Below are 22,957 nucleotides of genomic sequence, written 5' to 3'. Positions count from 1 at the left end.
AGCTAAACTACATTATCATCTGCAATGATATTGAAGTATGATTTCCAAGACTATCCCTACCAGATTGTCCTAAACAGTTCTGGGATATTTAGCACATTCATCTCTTCCTCTTCCTCTAATGGGCAAAATTTTTAGGACTAACAGGAAGCTTCTAAAAATGTGGCTAATGCGGTGTTAAGATGAGTGTTGCAGCGTTGTTCTAATGTACAAGAAACTGAAACTATAGGTGGTGAGCAAAAGTGAAGGTAGCTGATCTAATGGAGTTTTCCATACTAATGAAAATGCAAAACTACAATATACAGCCAAATAATGAAAAGGAAGTCTAATTTAAGATTATCTCAGTTTGCCTAAGTGCCATGTGGTGACCATGAAGCAGACCTTTAAGAGCGATTCTGCGTACTAACCTCACTGCATTGGAGATATGAAATCAGCAGATATTAAAAAGTCTGGGCTTTCACCTTGTGGTGAAAAAATGTCTCATTTTGTTTGACCAGCACTAAAAGCCTGTGACTGAGGCTTGAATCAACAAGCTATTAAGGGCTGCAGTGAGGTGATGCCATCATGCCATCATACCACGAGGAGCTGTGAGCTTCTGCCCGCCCTGCCTAGGGTGCCCCGGCAGCCCTGGCAGCCCTGCCCCTGCTGCAGGGCAGAGTTGGCTGTTTTGCAGGGTCCTTTGTATCCCAGAGAGTCACCTTTTGGTGATACTTCATTGCTGTCTTCCATGCTATAAAGAACAGCCAACACGGCTTGCCAGCAAAGGAATAAACAACAATGTGTTTACAAAGCACATGCAAACACGCAAACAAGGGATCTGCTCCCACTTATCTAAACCTGCACGTCAGTGATTTCTATCTGAGTGATGTTGCAGGTAATTTGTACAGTGATGGATATCTGTAACTATCACTACAGGTTAGTGCCTTTTTCCATTCTTGAATGTGCAACTTCTGCTGCCAGTCAGGAAAAGTTTGCATTTCTCTGGTTTGTTTCATAAAAACAGCATCCACATGAAAGAAATTGATGTGTTATACTTAGCATGTACACCTACAGTCTCTCTCCAAGCACAGCACTTCCAAACATCCTTGTATACTACATTTTAACTGTTATTTAGCTTATAATATTAATAAAACTTGAACAGAAAGGCTATGAGAGATGGAATTTGCTATATATCGCTTTTTTCTTTGTTTTTCTTTTTGATCACCTATTACATAATCAGTGAAATACATCGCAGCTGGACACATAGTTTCAGCTGTGAGATGCCTCCAGCTTTATTTTGTAAATGAGCAAGCAGTTTAAAAATCAAAAGTGAAATACTGTTTGGGAATGGGGCCTGGTCCTATATCTTCTCACTGCTGCTGATCCAAGGTAGGAGGAAAATTGGGACTGGGCTCCTGTCTAGACACTAAATTGTGGATGTAAGAGACCTGTTATTTGTCTCCTCGCTCCATCTCCATGGCGTGTTTGGTAGAGCTGAATGATGCCTTGCTTAGTCAGTGGTAGGTATGAATTCAGGCTAATCTGCTGCTGGTTTTTGGGGAAACCCCCAAGAGAAGGCAAGTGTTTCCCAGTGCCCCTCTCCCTTCCTAGAGCTTCCCAGAAATCTCCCCTGAATGGGGGAAAGTAAGCCAGGGCGGAGGCCCCAGCAAGGTTTGCCTGCCTGTTTGTGATGCATGAGCTAGTCAAGGAAAAAGTGAGCAAGTTAAGATGGCAGCTCTGGGTGCAGTAAGTGGGGAATAACAGCCCACACTACCCATAAATGAGTTTCTGGATAACCAGCATGCAGATATCAGCTGAGTTGCTGAGTACCACACAGCTGTAATCGCTGCCTGCCTCTGTGCACCGCAAGTCTGTGTACATGCTCAACCTGCTGTGCATAAGCTGAATTTAGACTGTTAACTCTTGCAGTCTTTTTCTTGAATACCTGTACTTCTACCCAGTGGAAAACAATTTTTGGGGATTTGCTGTTCCTGCTGAAAACAACCGTGGTTGTGCTTGGAGAAAGCTTTTGTAGTGAAGATATTTCAAGCATTTTAGTAAGCATGTTATGTAGAGGCATTTTTTTTTCCTTCTCACTTTATCCCTCCCTCTCAAGAGGCGACATGGCTTTTCCCTTGTGGATATGTGAAATGGACAGTTACTAACTTAGATTCCTTTTAAAAGGATAATTGCTTTAGGTCAATTTTGAAGACCTCAGGACTCAGAGCTTTTGTTGAAAAAGTGGTTATTACTTTTGGTGCTCAAGACTGTCAAAGGAAGATGCGATTTTTACATGTTTATACCAGCTGAGGGGGAAGCGGTCTGTGTGGGGATCTGAAAAAACATCATGTGCATAGGATGATCCTGACCTTCTCAAATGACTGTGATGCCTGTCTGATGAACTTCCAAGAGTGCGAGGAGATGAACAAATCTTTAATCATTTTGCCCAGATTGGCATACTTGTTGTGGTAGTGAATTTAAGAGTGATTTTCCAGCTTGGTTTTTTTTAATTCTTTGTAAAGATAATGTGTTCACTGGTTTCCTCTGAAACTCCCCAAAACCAGAAGTGTAAACCATATTAGGGCTGCAGGAAAAGGTCTGTTTAGCACCTGAGGCATGTGAGAGATAAGGGAAGGAGCAGCATAATGGAGGTATATCAGGCAGATAAAGATGCCACCACAGCATTTTTCAAGTAAGAGGAGGATAAAAAGCCTCTGGGCAGAGCAGGAGGAACCCGCTCTCATGGGCACAGTAAGTGCAGACCCAGGAGGTCTTTCCAAGGCAGATGGGAACCATGAGATCAGCCTCCCCCAGTTTGTCAGATCATCCCCTGCCGCATCTGTTTGGAAGTCTCTCATGAGTTTAAAGGACATGTTTTAAAACTATTTTTCAGCTCTGTTCCCAAACCATATTGGTGAAGTTTTTTATAGTGCTTGCTATTGTGACTGTTACAGAGCCTGTCAACCCCTGCAGCACCCAGCTGTGCTGGCTTTAACCATAATTCACAGAAACTGCCAAGTGCTGTTCTGCTTAATATGACAGATCCTTCCGTGATAGCTGCACTACAGCCAGCCCTGGTGAGTGTGTTGGGAAGGATGGTGCCCATGTGGGTAAGATTTATGTTTGTTAGGGCTGTGGTGAGTAAGCCTGCAAGCACTGCCTTCCCCTTTTCAAAAACTTGGAAGATTTATCTCCCTGACGCATCCTGAGTCTGTCTGTCTCTCTTTTTTTTAAATAGCTATCCCCAGAAAACTTATACGGTCTAGTTTCTCCACCTGCCCTCGGTGTGGTTTCTCCTTATCTTTTCCCAAAATTTGTCATCTCCTCTTGCAATTCTTGTGGTGTTGCTTTTCCTGCTTCTCAGCTGCATGTGCAGACAGCTGTAAAATGGAGTTTACAAGACTCATGATCTATGAGTGCTGTGCCATGGCACCACAGAGGTCGGATTCTTATACATTCCTCCTTACAGCTGTCTGGATGCAGAGCTGCATGCAGGCAAGTGGCAGGGAGCGCATCTTCCCTGGTGGGAGCTTACAGAAACAAGAATACAGTTGGAAAAATAGTGTGAATCATGAATGAAACATTACTCACAGAGGTTGATTGCAACGTAAGAACTGGATGTGAAGCATTCCTGGAAAAAGGGGTACATTTGGAGGGAGTAATAAATTGCGCAACCATCTCTGGGTTGTCTGATGGTAGGGTATGCTTGTCTTGGTTAATTAAGGGTTCAGCTTCTTGTGTATGTAAGGATACTGCCTTGTTCCACAGAAAGACCTAACATCAGGGAAGCATTGTATGTAGTTGGATATAACTGAGTGTATTTAAAAGTATTGGTTTGGTCCAAGGAAAGGAAATGTAATTGAGAAAAGAGTTAACATTTGTTAATTATTCAGATGAGGTCCAGTTCCCTGTCTTATATTCAGACATGTTTGTAGGATGAGTTTTTCAGATGTTTGAGTGATCTAGGAACATAAATCTCACAGCCAGTAGATGGGATTTTTTGCTATTGTGAATATATAATAAATTACTGCCCAGTATGACCATGGGTGATGGATCTGTTCTGTAAATAATAAATTCAGCAGCCTTGAAAGCCATCTGTTTTGTGGGTGTACAGCCTGTCTTGAAGAGTAATTTTAGAGAATTTTTTCAGCTCCTGCTGCTGCCATACTGCAGGGATGAGTTTCTAGCTCTGTATTTTATTGTCTCTTTCCCACTCTTACTCTGTCTGTTTCTGGGAAGAGTTAAGGATGCTGGCTCAGGAAGGAAGCCTGCTGGCCTGGTTAACCAGGAGCTAGTGAGAAAGTGGCTGCAGGGCAGGAGGCAATGGGGACCCAGGAGAGGAGAGATGGGGAGAGAGTCAGGGAGAGTAAGTCTGTGGCTTTGAAAGCTTGTCTTGAGTGAGTTTTCATGAGCTTGGACTGATCTTGTTAGCTGCTGGGGTAGGCTGACACAGACAAAGAGCTAATCCTTCTAGCTTTGATGACCAAAGAAAACTGACCTACTGATGGAGGAGCCAGGTTGCTTGTTTCTTTTATTGCTTTTCTTTTGCTTTCTCTTACCATATCCAGGCAGGCTACAATGTGTTACAGGGCATTATGGCATCAGGACTCAATTTATGAGTCTGAAGGGTCCTGAGCCTCCTCCGGCTGGGCCAGAGGCTGGCTAGGTAAGGGAGGGGGGATCCAACAGCCTTGGGAAGCAGAGGGACAACAGGCAGCAAGACCTGTAGGATGTAAGAATTGGGTATACCACTCCATCTAAGTGGGATCAATTTTCTAGCAGAAGGACCAGTTCTCACCATTTAGTAAATCACAAGCTGAGGGGTTTGCATACTAAATTAGTGTAAGTTTGCTTAAAAATATTTAGGGAGAGAGAAGGGAAAAATCTGCAAGAAGGAAACAGCTAATTCTGTATGCTCACAGCTGACTGCATGGCACTGTGTATCCAGACAGATAATCCTGCTTGTGAAGCACAGGATAACTATAGGGGCGTGGGTGGGGACGACAGTGCTTTGTTCCGCCCTTCTCCACAGATTTTTGGCTGACTGGAGGCAGACCAGGCAGTGGGAGCTGGTGGAGGCTGCTTTGGCAGCAGCAGTGGCAGCTCACAGAGCACTCCTCCTTCCCGCTGAGCTCTGGGGTTGGCACCACCAGAGCAGCTGGGTGTTACAGTGCAGCCTCCTGCATCCCATGGGTGCTGCATTCCCCCAGCTGTGCAGGACTCCCAGGCTCAGGGACCGGAAAGACAAGGCTTAGACGATGGCTCCTTTAGGTGGTGGGGACTTAGACACTTGAGAAGAGAGGACTGGGAGGAAGAGGAAAACCTGTGAGACTCTAAGATAGTGGTAAGGGTTCTGTAATATGCTCTGGCCCCGGGTCAGTCCAAGGATCTATACTCAGGGTTCCTAGAGAGATCAGCGATGCTGTGGGTGTCAGTCTCCACTGCCTCCAGATCTAGACTCAGCTTCCTTTGGAGCAGAAGAGATTCAGGGAGACCATACTCTCACCCTTTTCCCTTGCTCTGCTGAAGGTGGGCTTCAGCCAAGCCTGCTGTAAGTCAGCAGCATCAGAAGCCCCATGCCCAGTCATTAAATCTGGGTGGCAGAGAGGTCTGGTCACCTTCGCTCCGCATCTGCTATGCGTGCTTTGAGGAAAGCCTACAAAAACCAAAGTAGAGAAGGTATAATGCTGGAGGATACTTTAGAAGTCGTCGGACAGATGGACAATTGTGAAACCAGAAAAAATGGGGGGCTTTTGAGGAAGGCTTAAGGGGGCTGACTGAACTTTTGGGAGATCATAGAGGTGAGAATTGCTTTGGGGTTGGGCAAAGCAATTTGATCTAATGGGGGAGGGGGGAATGGCAAGAGAAAGCAGATGACAAAAGGGGTACTGAGAGGAGGAATCAAAAGGATCCGAGGAAAAGGTAGGAAGAAGCAGGAGAGACTAAGAAATACAAGGAAGGGAGACAAATCTTTAGGATAGAATGGGACTAGGAAAGAGACTTCCACACTGTGCAACAACTGAGAGGGTAAACAAAGTCGAAAGACGGTATGGTGGAGAAGGGGGATATATTTTTCTCCCAGAAATAGTGTGTGTGTGTCCTGCTGATCACTGAACAGCAGTGAGGGTGATATGTAAACTACAGTTGCAAAAGCCATTTCGACACCAGTTATGATGATGATGCTAGTACATATATGAAGTATCTGAGCTTTAGACTTGAATGTCTTTGGTGCTAGAGTTGAAAAAGTTGCTGACTTAGACTGTCTTGAAGGCCCTGATTTCCAAGTGGCACAGACAATTGTCTGTGTTCTGCAATCGCAGTTGTGCAACAACAGCAAGCCAGACAGCCTGCCAGGCCTTCAGAGAGTGCTCTGGGGTTTTTCAGGACATCAGGAAAGTGATGCAGAAAACAAACCCATTGTACTTCTGTACATTCCAGGAGCTGGGAGTGATCTCTCTCAGGACGAACTTTACACTTGTCTCATGTCACCTGAAAATGCCCAGTTCCAGGACATCTGTCGCTTCTACACAAGCAAGCAGAAGTACCCTGGCCTGCTGGTGGGGTATAATGCTGACTCTGACTTGTGGCTAAGACAGAATATGGTCCCTGTTTTCTCTTCTACAATATCTTGGGGCTGGAGCTCTGTCACAGCTTGCATGTGTCAGTGTTTAGAAGTGTAGAGTCCATTCAGCTGTTTGTGTCCTGGCACGTTTTCCACAGTTCCACCTCCTCCTCCCCGCTGCCTCCTTTGCTGGCTGAGAGACCAGCAGGATTGCCTAACTTTTCAGAAGGCCAGAAGACACAGTTGGAACATTCAGCTGACTTGGGGGGGAGAAGCAATTAAAACCACTTAAAGTAATCTCATATCAAGATTGCTACCTTGTGTTCCCAGGACTGCAGGCATGCTTGCTCTGCCATTGCGGAACAAACCTTTTTTTTTCAAAGCACACCAATATTTGTTGTTCATGCATGTGTTAGCCCATCATTTCTTCTGCATAATTCCTCCTGTCAGTGTCTTGGGCATTGACATATTATCAGAATTGGATTTTGGCACCAAGCTTTTTCTCTGGGCTTTCATACACATTTTTGTGTAACTGGGCAGGAGTGATTTGTCCCAGGACTCATGCATAAATTCCTTTAATGTGCAATGGGAAATGGTTAAAGGCTGTGTGGAATGGATGCATGCTGCTGATACATCAAGGGGAAGTGCTTTTGCTTATGGAAATTTGGGGGGGAGATCTGGGAGCCAGTGTGTTTTTCAGTCTTTTGTCAAATAATGCCAGATCCAATAAAATTTGTTTATGAGATGATTGGGGAAGTGGCTGAATACTGTAATTTTCAATCTCTCTTAAATTTTAAGCTTATGTATTTGTTCTCTAAATACTTTGATCTTCTACAGCACCCACTTGTCTACAGACCAAGCTGATAAAAATAATTTCAAGCTCTTTCCTAGCCTTCTTTCTTATTCTGCAGTCCTGAATGAAATTCAACCTTATTCTCCATAAATAACCTTTCTCATTCCCCAGCTGTCTCCTAGAGCTAGTTCTCTTCTGAACTCTCACTTACTGACTCTGTACTGACCTTGCACTTCCCCCACAGCCCTAATCTGCCAGTGTCTACGCTCCTATTCTTCCTCTGCTCTTTTGCACTATTTCATTTTTTTGAATAATAGGGCCCACCATTTCCTGAGCTGCACTTCAGCAAATAAGCTTGAACAAGCCCCTTTATCCACAGAGTTCATACAGTCTAGTGACAAATGACTACTCTTGGCAATGATTTTTATGTTTTCAGCCCTTCTCCCTGCTTCTAGGCTGTGGGTAAATCTATACTTTCAGCTGTATTTTTCCATTGGCAATAGAAGACAGCACCAATGTTTTCAAACTGAAGAGAAAGAAGCCTGTGCATGTGCCAGTGTCTTGTTCAAATAGAAATTTTTGTCTTTAGTTGGATTTTAATCAGTGTAGCAATAGTTGTAGTGATTTTTCAATGGCTTTTATTAGACTACTAGGGGATCGTTCAGGCATTTTGTGTTCCCCTCGTCTTCCCATTCAAGGCAGAGTGAACGCTCATCTGAAAAACTTGCAAACTGAGGCTTTTTTTGTTTGTTTGAAATTAGGATGTAAATTGAAATAATCAGAAATAATCTGGGTAGGGTTAGTGCGGAAAAACTTTTGAAAAAGGGCAAAGAGGTCATACGTGTCAGATCTGCATGTACACTTTGTTGTTTTGTCATGTTCTTACATAATGTTGAATGAAGCATTTCCCTCCCCCTCTACCCACTATTTGTCTGTCATTCAGATAAACTGAAGTATTGGTTGAATGGGAACTTGTTTGCCTCCAAAATGGAAAGCAGAGATGTTTTTAATATTGATACTTTTTTTTTTTTAATGACATCACAAAATATACATTTCATCTTTGTGTAGCTTCAAATCAAACCCATTTATTTTACAAAGTAGAAAGCTTAACTCTAGGTGTCAGCACTGCAAACAGAATGTGGAGCTCTGAAAATGAAGTTTTGCTGTCTCTGACTCCTCCAGTGCCACCAGAAATACAGTGCAATAGCCGTTTTGTTGACATATCCGTTAAGGCTGAAGGAGAGGCCACGCTTGTGATTAATGGCACAAGTAGGAATTGCAGTATTCTCTTACACAGCCTCTTTCTAGCTGCACTTAAGTGTGTTCTTATTAATGTGATCTAGTAAGTAATGTTTAATATAAAGGAAAGAATGAGGATGAGACCCCCCTCCAAACAGTGCCCACTGTTTAAAGCAGGTACATTAAGCCTTTCCCTTCATTTATTTTAAGTGCTTCTCTTAAGTGGGCTTCCAAAGTGATGAGAGAGCACAGGGAGCCAGTGTTCTTTTCTGGTTCTAACAGGCTGTATAGTTCAGTTAAATTAATGGGGTGGATGAAGTTCTTGTGAGTATTGCTTATATGTGAAACTTCACAGTAGCAGAGAGATTGGGGAAGGAAAGACTTGATTTTCCAGCCTTTAACCCTAGCAATTACGAGAAGTAAATAAAGGCATTTTGTCAGTGCAAGTACTGTGGTTATCCTGAAAAACCACATTTCTCAAAAGCACTGACTTTTGGCTTTGCATCTCTGAACCTTACAAGGAGCTCTCATCTGCATCAAGTGGGGCTATTATGTATGAATGAAGCGCTTCTTTTTGCCATTCTTGCTGTCATAGTCATCACTTATCTGCACATTTTGCTTTTAATTACTACCTGATGGCATTTGTCATATAGCCAAGGCACTGTTCAAAGGCTGAATGTTCGGAATGCACAGAAGTGCTTGCGCTGAATTGGTGTTCCTGAAACAGTGTGATTCTGACAGCTGAGCACTGAAGCGTTTGTGGTACAAATTTGGAGTAGTTTAAATAGTTTCCTCCTGTGATACATCATTTTCCCACATCAGATGCTGGAGCTTATTGACAAAAGTCACATCTCCGATATTTGGTTTCTCCATGTTCCTAAATCGAAAGTTCAACCTGGCCTTCCCTATACTGCTGTCACCTCTGAGCTGTTCCTCAGCTGGTGCAAACAGGCAATACCTCCGAGAAGCACCTCTGCAAGTCATGGAGAGTAAAGATTGGCAGAGCTACGAATGACATAGTGAGGAGAGTGAAAGGCATGTGTGGAATACGAACAGGGCTCTTACGAGCCCATTGGGTTGTGGGTGGTCTGTGGTAGAGCAAGGTGTCATATGCCTGTTGTTGAGCCTGAGCTGCACTTGAGCTGATATTTCTGAAACATGTATTGTCTACAGCCATAGCTTGCCTTGCACTGGGTGTGGTGTTTTAAATGGCTTTAAATACTACTCTTTCTCTCTTGAAGGACATACAGTCTCACAACACAGCTATACGATATAGCATTATAGTTACTTCCATACGATATAGAAACAGAAGTTTATTTTACATGCACATTGCAGAAAAAGTCTGTCTGCAGTTCATTTTCCAAGCCCTAGGGTCTGGCCCTACCCATGTAGCACCACCTTCCCTTTTCAGAGTCTTTGCTTTCAAAAATATTTTTGAAGAAATTGGCATGGCCAGAGTTGAAAAGGGAGATGATGGGAAACAACAACAGTCTGGGCTCAGACTGTTTTCCGGTTCCTGAAGAAAGGAACCAGTGTCCTTACAGGAAGGCAACTGGCCGGTTTCTCCAGGCAGGCTGATGGGTCAGCCTTCATTCTGAACATCTGCAGGGCAGCCGAGCTTCTGGTCCTGACAAGTGATGTGGGGTTAAGAATTCTGCTGATGTACTTTGTTGATGGTTTGGTGTGGTGTTTTTTTGGTTGGTTATTTTGGTGTTTTGCCTTTTTTTTTTTTTTAATCAAGAGTAAGAAGCTAACTGGACCTGAAATGGTCGGGGTCATACTGTGACACAGACGTTGCAGCCGTGCAAAAGCACCTCTGGCTCCGCACGCCGCAGCTGGAATGCCTCGGGCTGCCCTGGCAGGGGGGACCGGGGGTCCGGGAAGGGCCGGGGGTCCCGGGAAGGGTACCCCAGAGGAGCCCCCGGCCCCGCCTCGCGGCAGGTGACGCCACCAACGGCGGCCGCGCGCGGCACACACCCGTCCCCCCACAGCCGGGCGCACGCGGCGCGACGGTTTAAAGTTGGCTCGCTCGGGCGGAGCAGCAGCGCGGCGCGCCATTGGCCCTTGGCGGCTGATTTGCATTGACGGCAGCGCGGGCCGGAGGTCAGCGCCGGCGGGTGCTTTTATTGGCTCCGGTGCTGTCAAGCGGCGGGGGTAGGGCGGCCGTTGGGCGGGAGAAGGAGGAGGGTGGGCAGGAGGGGGCCGCGGCCGCTGAGGAACATCAATAATAACAAGGCGGTCGCAGAGCGAGGGAAGGCGGCTGCGAGGAGAGAGGCATTTCCCCGCTGCAAGGGACGCAGACGCCACGGCCCTGCCTGGGAATTAGAGCTCTCGCCGCTGCAACCCTTTCCGCCGGGATGGGACGCTAGGATCGCTTTCCTTCTACTTCTCGCTTTTTTCAATTTTTTTCCTTTTTTTTTTTTTTTTTTTTTTTTTTTTTAAAATCCCCCCGCTCGCCGTTTCGCATCATTTCTCTGACCAAAAAAAAAACCCCAACATGGAGGCCCTTTGATGCCTCAGCCCGCGGAGCCGGCTCCTCCTGCCGCTCCGGGAACCCCTCCGGGCCGTGCCCCGCTTCGCCGAGGGTCGGCCCAGGGGCCGAGGGGGGCTCCCCGCGGCCCGGCCCGCCCCGCTCCGCTGCGGCCCGGCGGCGCTGAGCCGGGCGGGATGCCGCTGCGGCGGCCCCAGAGCCCCGCTGCTGCCTGACGTGGGGCTCTTCCTTCCGACGACGGGAACCTGGATGTCGCCCCCGCGGCGGCCGCCCGCGACGGAGGCGGTGCGGGACATGCCCGGCGCGGCGTGAGGGGTGCAGCCGGCTCCTCGGGGCGGAGGGGCAAATCTTGATTACTATTTTTTTTTTTTTTAAACCTCTCCATTTCGGCCCCCCCCCAGCACACTCCAAAGCCCACCCCCGGCACGGCGCCGAGCGGACCGCGAGGAGCAGGCGCTGCTCGGCGGGGAGCGCGGAAGAGGAGGTGGGGAGCGGCCCCCCCCGGCCCCTACCCGGGTTAATCGGTAACGCTGTGCAAACCCAGGTGGAAAATGCGCCGTGCTCCGGACTAGGCGGGAGGAGATGGTGCAGTGTCCCCGGCCGCTCTGAGCGCCTGGCCGAGAAGACGCTGGGGTGTGTGTGCGTGCGGCTTGGGGCTTGGGGGTCGTCTTGTTATTTTTGCTTTTGCCCTCTCCCCCCGCCCCTTTTTATTTTTTTTCTTTCACCAGAAGGAAAGAAAACCTTACCAAGATTCTCAGATGGCTTAGAAAAATTAATAATAACCTGTGAAAATATGAAGTCGACCGGTTCTTGATTTCCCCCCTTCCCTCCCCTCCAGCTCCCCAGCCCACTGCTGAGATTGAGATAAAAGGACCTGTTTCCTGGAGGACAAGGAGAACAGACACGTTTTTGGTGGTGTAGAAGGGACTGATGGCAATGCTTCAGAGTGAGGTGGAGACGCAGGAAAGAGATTCAACCTATTAACAAAAAAATTAAGCAGGGGGAAAATACCAACGGGAAGGAAAGATATATATATATATATCTATATATATATACACACACACATATACCATTTAGAAGTATTGCCCAGGTGGCCACAAAGCATGGGCTGTGCTCCAAGCATCCACATCTCTGACAGCAGAGTGGTCTATCACAGTAGCAAAGAGTCTGAGGAGTGCAATTCCCCTCACCAGACCAACACAACCATGTCTCAACAGCAGCAAGGCAACCCCGTCCCAGGATTATTCATTAAATCCTCCAACACATCCACTTATAAGGTGAGGACTAATTCCTCTAAGAAAGACAAGAGGGAGAACAGCCAGAGCATGGAGGCAGAGACCCAGACCAGCAGATCCAGTGTTAAGGTAAAAGGGATGCTCAACATTAGCACTGTTTCTCTCGGAACTGGAGTTGGCTGTAGTGGTTTAACCCAAGGAGTCTCCCTGGCAAAGCGATACGTTGTTGGGGAGCTTTTCCTGGCTTGAGCTATTACTTTCGTTTATAAACGAATCAGTCTCATGAAACGACTATACAGATGTACCCAAGCCTCTTTCTTGATTCCACAAAATAAGTTTTCCTAATGCCGGGAAGGAGAGCGGTGTAATTGTCCTCGTCAGTCCTTGAGCCGGGGGGCACGGGTCTGGCTTCTGAATGCGGAGGGCCCGTCGGCCCGCGGTGGGACTCTGCCGTGCATGGGAGCTGCGCTGCCACGGACTCCTCTGTTTTACATGTTTGTTTGTGCTGGGTCATCCAGTGTTGCTGTTTGCGCTTGTCTGTTTGGAAGCAGAGGCAAAAGCAGTCTGAAGCGATCTGCTAGCTGGGCTGATCAATTTGCATACCTCTTCCATTCAGAAAGTTGAAAGGAGAGCGGCAGCGGTTTTTGCTCTGGGTACTGATTTACATTAACAACTTGTTGACCTTGTCTATTGCTGCAAATAAGGTATTTTTGGAGGTTCTTTTTCATGTTTGTTAAAATGCATACTTTTGTGTAGAGATACAACACAAGGGCCTGTGAAGTCGGCAGACGCATACTGAAAGGAATTGTAATTTGTAATTTTTTTCTTTTTTTTTTTTAAAGTGAGAGCTAGTGGTGCAGAGTGCTTTCTTGTCGTTTACTTTATATTGATGGCCTGTTTGTGGGTTGTACTTTAGTCCCTAATGCTATAGGTTTTGATTATTTAATATATTTTGCCTTTTTTGGGGGGGACCTATCTCTACTTTGTCAAAATAAGTAATTGCAAATATAAAAAAAAATCAAATTGTGGCAGCACAGGTGATATTATATAACATGGCTGATCTGCTCTGCGTTACCATGATAAGAATGGAGATACACATGCCATAAATATAAGATACGGGCTTGAGATGCAGGCAAGAACTAGCTAAATGTCAACCGTTTTGCAGACTCACAGAAACTCTAACGATTTGTAGTTTTCTTAGGATTTTTATGTGCTCGTTAGGACAACTTCTAGAATATTGACCTGGAATAATTTTCTTCAGTGCTGTGATTTTCTTCAGTTGTTTTCCTCCAGATATAGTAATCTCAGTTCATGGGAGTTTAAAAAAAGTCTAGAAAATGAGAAGACACTTTATAAGTAGTGAGTTGGAGGAGGAATTAACAGTACCTAAGGCAGAACATGAAGTTGAATGGTGTTATACTAAAATAAATTTTTGTGTTAATAACACTGAACAGGAAACTGACCTTTATGGCCCTGTTCACACACGATAGACTTGCTTATGGCGTATTTAACACGGTAACCAGAGTAAGAAAACTTAAGTTGTCATCAGAATCCTTGCAATTGTTCTGCTGGATGAATTCTTAAGTGTGATTATAATTGCACATAACAAAATCTAACAAAAAATATTCTTAAAATTTATATTCAGTGGATTTGTCTTCTGTGTGTTTGCTTATGGCGAAAAAAACAGCTCCAAAACCTGTTTCCAGAAGCATGCATGGGAAGCAGTCTTAGTTTTGTTAAATTTTGTTGTTCGATTTCAAGAACTTTGTAAAACTTCTTATTACTGGGTTTGGATAATGCAGCCAGATGCTATACGACTGATGTTGGTTCATACGCATACTGTAATCTCATTGGCAGTCATTCTGATTTTTATCAGTTGTATTTTCTGCCCTTGTCATCACTCTAAGCACATTTCTGCAAAACGATGAGTTTTCAGAAGTGAGAATGGAATTCTGTTTGCAATCAGCTGAATACAAAATCTGTTGAACACATCACATCTGCATGATTTTTCATGTGCAAAATCCTATAATGTGATTTAGAGCTATAAACCAGCATGGCAGTCCACCCTCTGCTTTTATCATTAGTGTGTGTAGTATGATCAGATGTACAGTCGTTAGTGTGCTAGATAACCACATTGTCTCGGCAATTGTGCTGGAGAGAGGGCTATGCTATCACTGGAGGGCAGTTTTCACAGTACAGTGAAGTTGTTTGGAAAGAAACAAAGTGTGAGAACACTGAAGAGTAAGGGACAGGAGCCTGAAATCCCTGAAGCCAAATGGAGCATTGGGCAGGACATTGTGCTGTTTTGGACTTAAAGGGATTTTTGATTTGAGGAAGAACTGTAAGAATTACGGTGCTACTAGGAACTATTGCTATTCTTCAGAGTGCATAGTGCAACCTTTATGGCCCCTGAGATGCCCTCACGCAAACAGAAGATGCTGCAAACTTTTTGTGCTTTGGCCAACCGTGGTGTCATCAGAATTTGTGTGAATAGCCAGTAACCTGCCTGAATGGCATTTTCACTTGGTTTCAGGGCACTTTAATTGACATTTATTCACATTCTTTTGTTGTATATGCACAGATTAAAACCAAGAAAATCCTATGTGAGAGCTAAGAAGAAGAAAACTTGGCCCATGTGTAAATCTCATATTTTCACTTCAGCTGGCATTAGCATTAAGTTTATTAAAATATGTAAAATACGTAGTGCAATAACTTTTATTGAATCAGTTTGTTAGCTATAGTGCACATTTTTCAAGTCAGAAAGTGTCATAAAAAGAAATAACCCATGCCAAGTGTAAAATGGCATTATATATATTGCTAATTAGCTGCCAGACTTATTCTGGCTTTATGTTGATGTCTTATTATATTTTCCTTCTGGACAAATATCAGAGGGTCATTTTCTGGATGTGTGGTGTGATCATACTATACTTTGTGATTTGCGTCAATTTACAAACCGTAGCTAAAAAAAGTTAACCTGTTTTTTTCCTAATATAGAAAAACCTAAGTTTATCCATAGCAAATTTGCAAAGCAGTCCTGAAAGTCCGTGTCTGCAGAGATAAATGCCATAATACCTATTTCTGGTATTTTCAAGTATCATGATAGAATATGAGAAATGGATGAGCCCTATTAATGAATTATGTTTGGTCATAGCACTTGTATCTCCCTCCTTAGTAATTTCATATGTGGCTTTAATTTAAAAATTTATGAGCAACTTGGAATCCAAGTGCCACATCTAAAAAGTGAACCAGCCACGAAAACCCTTCCCTTAATTTTTGATGTATTGACTCCACAGCTTAAACTCTGTACTTTCCCCAGTGAAAGATGAGCAAGACACAGACGCAGTAACTGTGACTGAGGTTTGATTATACAGTGCTACATTAAGAATATCAAATTACACTTACCCAGCACTATTGCAAAGGAAAGTTTTCTTTTTTTTTTTTTTAAGCTCTAAAAATCTCAAGGGAGTGGACTCAAAATTGTGATAGTCTGTCTTTTCTGTATATATATATTAGTTATGATTTTCTTCTTCAGACATTTGTGTTGCTGAATTAGTGGTAAAGGTGCTTGGCTTTATGGAAACCTGCTTAAACACCTTTAGAATAATCCCTCTGTTTAATCTGTAGCATAAGTGGAGTAAACGCACTGGAATGGTGTAAGGACTTCATGGGCATTTATCGAAAATTTAGTTGGGTATTCATTAGCACATGCTGTCCCAACATCACGTGTGTGCGTCGCTCCTCAATAGTGCACTAATATACACTGTAGAACATGCATTGTGCATTTATTTTGCCCTGTCATTCTTTTACGTATGTGAGATTTCCTTCCTCTTCTCTTGTGTAACTCTGTCATGTATATTTAGCACAGAAATATGTGCATTTAGGTGCAAGGGGATCAGAGAGTAAATCCAAGCTTCCTTTATTTTAAATTAAAAGTAGTCCTAAGCCAGCAGGACTAAATGTGAAATAGCCTTTTGATTTATCAGCTGATAGGGGACAGACAGTTTAAATCCATGGCCCTACAGGCAGTAAGTTTTCTTCATTCAAACCCTGTGAAATTGCCTGAGAATTTTGCAGTCACTGCAAACCAATGGTTGCATAATTCTGCTTACAGGAGGCTGTATGCTATATTGTACCTGCAGTGCTGAAGTGGATCTCATTTCAGCATTTAGCAGCACATTATTTAGTCCGTTAAGCCATCTGCACTTTTCCTGTCTGTCTGGTAACTCCTTCTCCTTGGAACACATGAGCTCTCTCTCCCTTTGAAACTCCCACGCATACTGTCCGTGCTTCCACTGAGGCTATCCACCATCTCTTGATTCCTCCCTGTTCCCACTGAAACTGTCCTCAATCATTTCCCCGACAAACCTCCCATCACCATTTCCCTCCCACTTCCAGTGACATCAGCCCTCCTGTACAGGCATCCTTGCTCCCACTGAGAGGATCCTTCTTTTGAACTTTTCTCAGTCTTTATGGATCCAGACTTTCAGGCTGATACTTTTTATGCTGCTGTTACAAGGCTTGAAACATTTTCTCCAGAGGATGGGAGTCTAATTTTGAAATGTTATGAAGTGAACTGGTGTAGTAACATGTGAACTGGGTTCATATTTAAGTCTGGTTTTTATCTTTACCTTTTCATTTCCTGTTGTCTGTAGTGTAAACTGGAAAAAAACAAACTGTAAATCACTTGCTACACTACTAAGATAGCATAAATTGTGTTTTCAATTTTTAAAGCATTATTATTGGTACTTCTCCTGGTCCTGCAAACCAACTCATACAAAATGTGTCACTGCATCTGAGGGCAATTCCTTGTGTGACTGAGATGAGCAAGGTTATACCCTGAATTTTTTTGAGTACTATTGTTAAAAACTTCACTGAAACTCCTTTTAGCTGTAAATTCATTGGCCAGACAAAAAACACTGACTTCTCTCTGCCTTTTGCATTGTTCTTTGCTGCCCTTGGTCTGAGCTCGCTTTGTGTCTCCTCCCTGGCCATTTTAGGTAGTTAATTTCTAAGCTTTTCCTTTTCTGCCACCTGAATCTGTCAATAGAGGAAGTATTAAAAACAAGCCTTTATTTCTACAGTTCTAGGTATTTATCTCACTGTGTTGTACCCTTTGTGTTCTTAATTGTATGGCTCAGATTCAAGTGCAAGTACATCCACAGTGAGAAATTGAAACTTCGGAAAAAATACTGTTTGGAAACTGTTTTGCTTCCCATATTGCATGCTTTGATATCTGTTCTTCATGTTCGAGTAAATGTCCATGTCAAGGAAATGAGAGGTATTTGAATGAGAATTATTTTTAACATCCATTGAAATTGTTATATCCAACAGCTGCCACTACCAACAGTGACAAACTGCTGTTTTACTTTAGTTATTATATGAACTTTTGTTCACCTCTCTTGGCTACCACCTTGAGAGAGGACTCCAGGATTGGGTTTCTTAAGCAATAGTAACAGTACACTGAAAATACTTCACTTTTTGAGCGCTTGGAATGCCAACTGACTTTCAAATGAGTCCTCAAAGAGGAAATAAATATTTAGAGATCTGGGCAGCTAAAGCTTTTATTAGCTCTCAGCGAAAACTGAAAGCTAATATGGTAATGAGCAGATCGGCCCCAGGTGAAATTTTTTCAATACCAGCTTTATGTAAGTTGTCATGTTGTCAGGGGACCCCAGAAGCACCTGCACACATAGGAGAACAATTTACCATTGTGTTCTATTTTGGTGCTGTATATGGATATAATATTCCCACATTGTAAACAGCTTTACCAGCCATGGATGGAATTAAAACTTTTGTTAGCAGTGTTTCTGAGATTGCACACAGAACGTGATCTCATGTCCAAAGTGCAGTTTTCCATGTTTATTGCAGTGTTTTGTATGTCAGACCCATTCATCCAGTGGAGGTTCACTAGGAATTTGCTTGGCCCTGTGACATTCTACACATTGCTATCAGTTCATTGGGTAAAATAATTAGGTATCTTCAATTAGCCATAATTTAAATTGGCACAGGATGACAAGATGCAAATTGAATAGTTTTAATGTGCATGACACACTAAATAGTTTTATTGCCCAGAGTCAGATTTTTAAGTTTTTAAAGGCATCAAGGAAGTAATGTTGTTAAAGCTCTCTGCTTTTCAAAAAGATTTTGGCATCCAGCCCCTCTTAGGTTCTTTCTTAAAATGCCTATTAAGGCCAAAATGTAATAAATGATGTTGGTACACATGCTGTGAAATTAAATAGTGAAGTCTCTAATTTGTGCATTCTTCCAGACCATCCCCTTTTACTATGAGTTGAGCTGTTGGCCTCAAATCAAACTCCTGGGCCCTTTTCTCCCCTTCATTGTAAAATCTGGAAGTCTGTCACTCTATATATAGTAAAAAGTTTAGTATTCTGTAATCCAACTCCCACATTATGGCTTTGTTTCAGGAGATGGGACGAGGGCTAGAACCTACTTTTTGACATGGAAATGCACTAATGTGAATTAAGTTATATCTATTTTCAGTGTAGTTGACAAGGTAATTTGAGATGGCTTTGATAGTGTTTTAAAAGTTTAAAGGTAGTCTGCATATATATGTAGAGAGTTAATGTCTCTGCAAACAAAAGAACGTGGAATAAAAAAAGGAATATTCAAGATCTAAGAGCAATTTTGGGAATAAAATACTGTTAGTAATAAAAAAGACTGATTCCTGTATGAGGGGCTCCAATAGGAGAAGGAAGAAATGCTGCTTTTGATTCTGTTACTTTATTACATGATAGACAATTTTTGAGCCCTATATCCTTAGAAATTAGGTTGACATATTTTTGTTGGTGTAAAGACAATCTCCTTGTTGGCCACATAGGCCTTTCATTCCTGAGCAAACTAAATAGGTACTATTTCAAGGAATTTTCTTTTTTGTTCAGGATAGAAATTTAATCTGTTTGTTAATATTTTTAACAGATTTAAGTTGTGTCTGTTTCTTTATCGGACATGAGAATTCACTCTTTTTGCAAAAGCGGAATTATTTTGCACGTTAATTTGAAAGTTGTACAAGAAGCTTCAACCATTTTATATGCCTGGAAAGAGCAAACCTTTTCAAGTAAGAGGTATTTTCCATTATGAATGAAACATTTTACATAGCAACATGAACAGATTTCTGATATTGTTAAGGGAAAAATGGTAACCTTGAAATATTTTCATTGATTTTTAGAATTCCCAGTTTCCTAGGTAAATACATACAAAGAAACACAGAATCACTGGACACATACGAAAGAATGACATCTTCTCCTTCCCACTGTTTTTAACTTGGAATTAGCAACGACCTTTACCTCCCTACTGGGATGCTGTGGAAAATTTATGAGGCCCCATCTTACTTGCCACTAAAAGATAATGTATTTTTAAAGTTACACATTTACTGTTGCTTTCTGTCTTACAGTTTGAGGTTCTGTTATCTCTAATAAAATTTAATCAGACAATTAACTTCAGTAAGCAGTCAGCAAAGTAAACCTTCTTTATAAGGATCTTGTTTGAAAAAACTGTGCAATTGCATTAATTAAAACAATGAAAGAACCTCAATCCACACCGAATACAATCTTCCTGTATTTAAGAGTATCTATAGTTTTGTATCATCAGGTAGATGATGTTCCTCAGTCATACTTAATTATCATGACTTTGTCTCTTCTGACACTGGACAACTCTATTTAACAACAGTGGTTTTGATTCCAAGTTCTTAAATGCCCAAATGTATCCATGCGGTATGTCAAGATAAGTGTTTGGCTGAGATGACTGAGTTTGCAGATGTGTATTTCTTTTTGGAATACTGTCTGCTGCTTCTTTCAATTTTTAAGTGTTTTTTTTCTTGAGTTTTTTTTGTTTGTTTTTTTTTTCTCTCTGTAAAAGTTTGATGAGAAATTTCAAAAATGGTTGAGGACAACCACACTTACTACTTTCATAACTTGAAGCAGAAGTGGCTACCAATAACTGGTATTATTAACTGTCTAATGACAGGAGTAATGTAATAGCAAATGGATTTTTTTTTTCTTTTTTTTTTTTGTCAGCTTCGTATAGCAGTGGGGGCTTTTCTCAAGCAGTAGCTCTGTAAAGAATGTAAATTGCTGTGGCTTCAGATCATAAACAAAATCTGTATGTCTGCTGCTGTTCTTGAGAGTGGTGACTTTCAAAGTTAAAACTTTGAATTTCTAGGCATTCAAAAGGGCTTTTTTCTGTGTATTTGTACCTGTGTAGTTCTCCACTTGCATCAGAAATGTGTTGGGATGTGTTATGTTGCCTGGTGCTTTCTGGCTGCAGATGGTCATTCTATAAGTAATGATGCAGTGCCATGGGCAAGGCTAGAGGTACTGAACTGAAACTAGAAGAGCCAGACTGCCACTGGTTAGCATGTGGCTCTTTGGCTAACTCGTGTGTTTCTACTTGAATGCTTGATCTTAATTATGTGTCGTGCAGGATCAGGGCCATCATATACCCAGGAACATGAGAGCTGCACTCAGATCAAACTGTGTCCAAGTAATGCAGTGCTTTGTTTCTAACAGCAGTCAGCAGAGAGTGCTTTGGAGAAAGATGCAAGAAATCTATTTAAAGGTACAAAAACGAGAAGAGTTTTTCATGTTCCTCTTACAGCTTTAGTCTGGACATACTGATTTACTTCTAATTTTTCACAATTTTGGCATGTAATATGATAATGATATTTTAGTTTTATCTCCTTAGAACTTGGTTGCTAAGTTGACAAATGTAATTTAAAAAATTGTACACGAGTGGAATTTTTGAATGAAGGATTGATTTCTAAACTAGTGTTAGTACATACTTAGCACTGAAATATTGTCAGTGTGGATCGTTTATGTATTTGTTTCTGCAAATACCATTGCAGGGACCAAGAAAAACTGATAAAAGTTTTTAAAAGAATGTAAGGGAGATTAATTGTAACTAAATATGGGTTTGCATTTTGACCAGGGAAGCTAGTGCTTTTTTTCATACATAAGGCAGAGTATGCAGCAGATGAAGAAAAGCTGAGGGTAATTTTGATATTTTAGAGGAATGAAACATTTCAAAGCCTGGCAAAGAGGGTTTTGCAAACCCAAACAACTTTTGTTTTGTTAACAGCTGCACTGCAAGGAAGAATAAGCCCTGTGAACTCAGACACTGCTTCATGCTTCTATTGATTCTGCTGTAACTTTTAATTTACTTAGTATCTTTTTTCTTTTTGTCTTTTGCCGTGGAAGTGATCTGCTCTCTGCAGAATTTCAGGTGAAAGGGCTGTTCTGCTTATACTGTCAATTAGTTATGTTATTGTATGTCCTCAGTTCTGGAAATTATGTCTCTTGTTCCTTCCTATTTAATGCCATGGAGCTGAGATTTGTCATGAGAGCACTCAGTTTGGATTTAGTGGTAGTGCAGCCAATCACAGCTCCTAAGCCTAGCATTGATTAAGCCTAGCATCTTTTACTTCGCAGCAGCCACTTACTTTTTAGGAGGGGTTTATGTTTTCTGAAATGTTATTGCAAGTTACAGCTCTTTAAAATTAATGTGTTAGAGCAGTAGCTTGTTGGGAACCAAGTTTTCTCCAAAAAAGCAGCTTTCACAGTGCCCTGCCTCTGGCAGTGGTACTGAGTAGCAAGAACCAGCTTCTTGGGGATAAGATAGATTTAGCTTTTATAATCCTTGTTAATAATAAAAACTCATGAAACTAATGAAACTGCTCAGTGAGGAAGCTAATCAATCCCTCTAACCCCCGTCTTTGGTGAGAAGGGCAAAGGCAATATTTGTCCCTGATGGACAGGCAGTAGTGTCAGCCTGCTGTCTTGGTAGCAGATGTTAAAAAATGGAATTTTGGTGGGCATTCTTTACTGTTGGTTCCTAGAGCTAAATATTGATATATCAGCTCATGATATTTTACTGAAAAACACGATTCTGCTGTCACTGTTTATATGTCATAACATTTGGAAGAGGGTGGGGTTTTGTTTTGCTTTGTTTTTTCTATCAGTGCAAATCCTCAAAGCGGGAGTGGGGGCAGAGGGAGCAAGCCTTGCTCATGGTTGGTGGGATGTATGGGAAGTCTAATGGCTTGTCTGATCCTCAGACTTAGCCCCTAGTCACCATGTCAGCACTGGAGAATTGCCAGGCACCAAATTTTCAGAGGAGTGTGATTGAAGTTCGTTTTCTAAAAAGCTAAGCTCTCTCGTTAATTGCTTACAGTGAGATTCATAGCTGGACTGTCAAATAAGTGAGCTGAAATTACCATCTCTTATTTTGCCCATTAAACTAAAAAGGACTTCTTTTTGGAGGTTGCATAGCTCTGAAGTTTTCTCCTAACTTTATCTTGGCTGTTCTGATTGCTAAGAGCTTATACAAGGCTCTTTTGTGCTCTTTGTGCTATATAAACTCTCTTCTGCTGTGTTCTTCTAAGGTTGTGGGACACTGTTCATGGGGTAAATTTTGCTTTGTGAGGTAACCTTGCTTTGTTGGTATACAAAGTGTAAGCAAACTAGAGAATTTGAAGGAAGTGAAACACACCTGGTGCAGGGTCAGGGAATGGAAATCTTTGTTTCTTTTTTGAGCTGTGCTAGGAAGTGCAGGTTGTGGGTGTTTCAGAGGTGTCACAGAGGTAGCTGTAATGTTCAACCCTTTATTTCACGGATAGGAGTTAGGTGGGTTAGGAGGTGCCTCCCTGA

The 22,957-nt window shown here is 42.4% G+C and overlaps 1 protein-coding gene across 4 annotated transcripts in view; it reads left to right on the top strand.

Moving 5' to 3' along the window:
- The window catches only part of PDE8A (phosphodiesterase 8A), a 160,670-nt gene that overhangs the window by 17,979 nt on the left and 119,734 nt on the right, over positions 1 to 22,957 (top strand). For 3 of the 4 annotated variants that reach the window (XM_064456317.1, XM_064456316.1, XM_064456315.1), the window contains exon 1: positions 10,755 to 12,425. The exons of the other annotated variant lie outside the window; for it this stretch is intronic. In XM_064456317.1, the coding sequence (XP_064312387.1) occupies positions 12,165 to 12,425 (261 nt within the window). In that variant the 5' untranslated portion in view covers positions 10,755 to 12,164. Of the gene's footprint in view, positions 1 to 10,754; positions 12,426 to 22,957 lie in introns of those variants that run through there. 4 annotated transcript variants of the gene reach the window in all.

Source organism: Phalacrocorax carbo, chromosome 7 (assembly GCF_963921805.1).
Source record: "Phalacrocorax carbo chromosome 7, bPhaCar2.1, whole genome shotgun sequence".
Taxonomy (NCBI): Eukaryota; Metazoa; Chordata; class Aves; order Suliformes; family Phalacrocoracidae; genus Phalacrocorax; species Phalacrocorax carbo.
The sequence above is the reverse complement of the archived record's forward strand: the minus strand, read 5'-3'. Positions and strand labels throughout refer to the sequence as shown.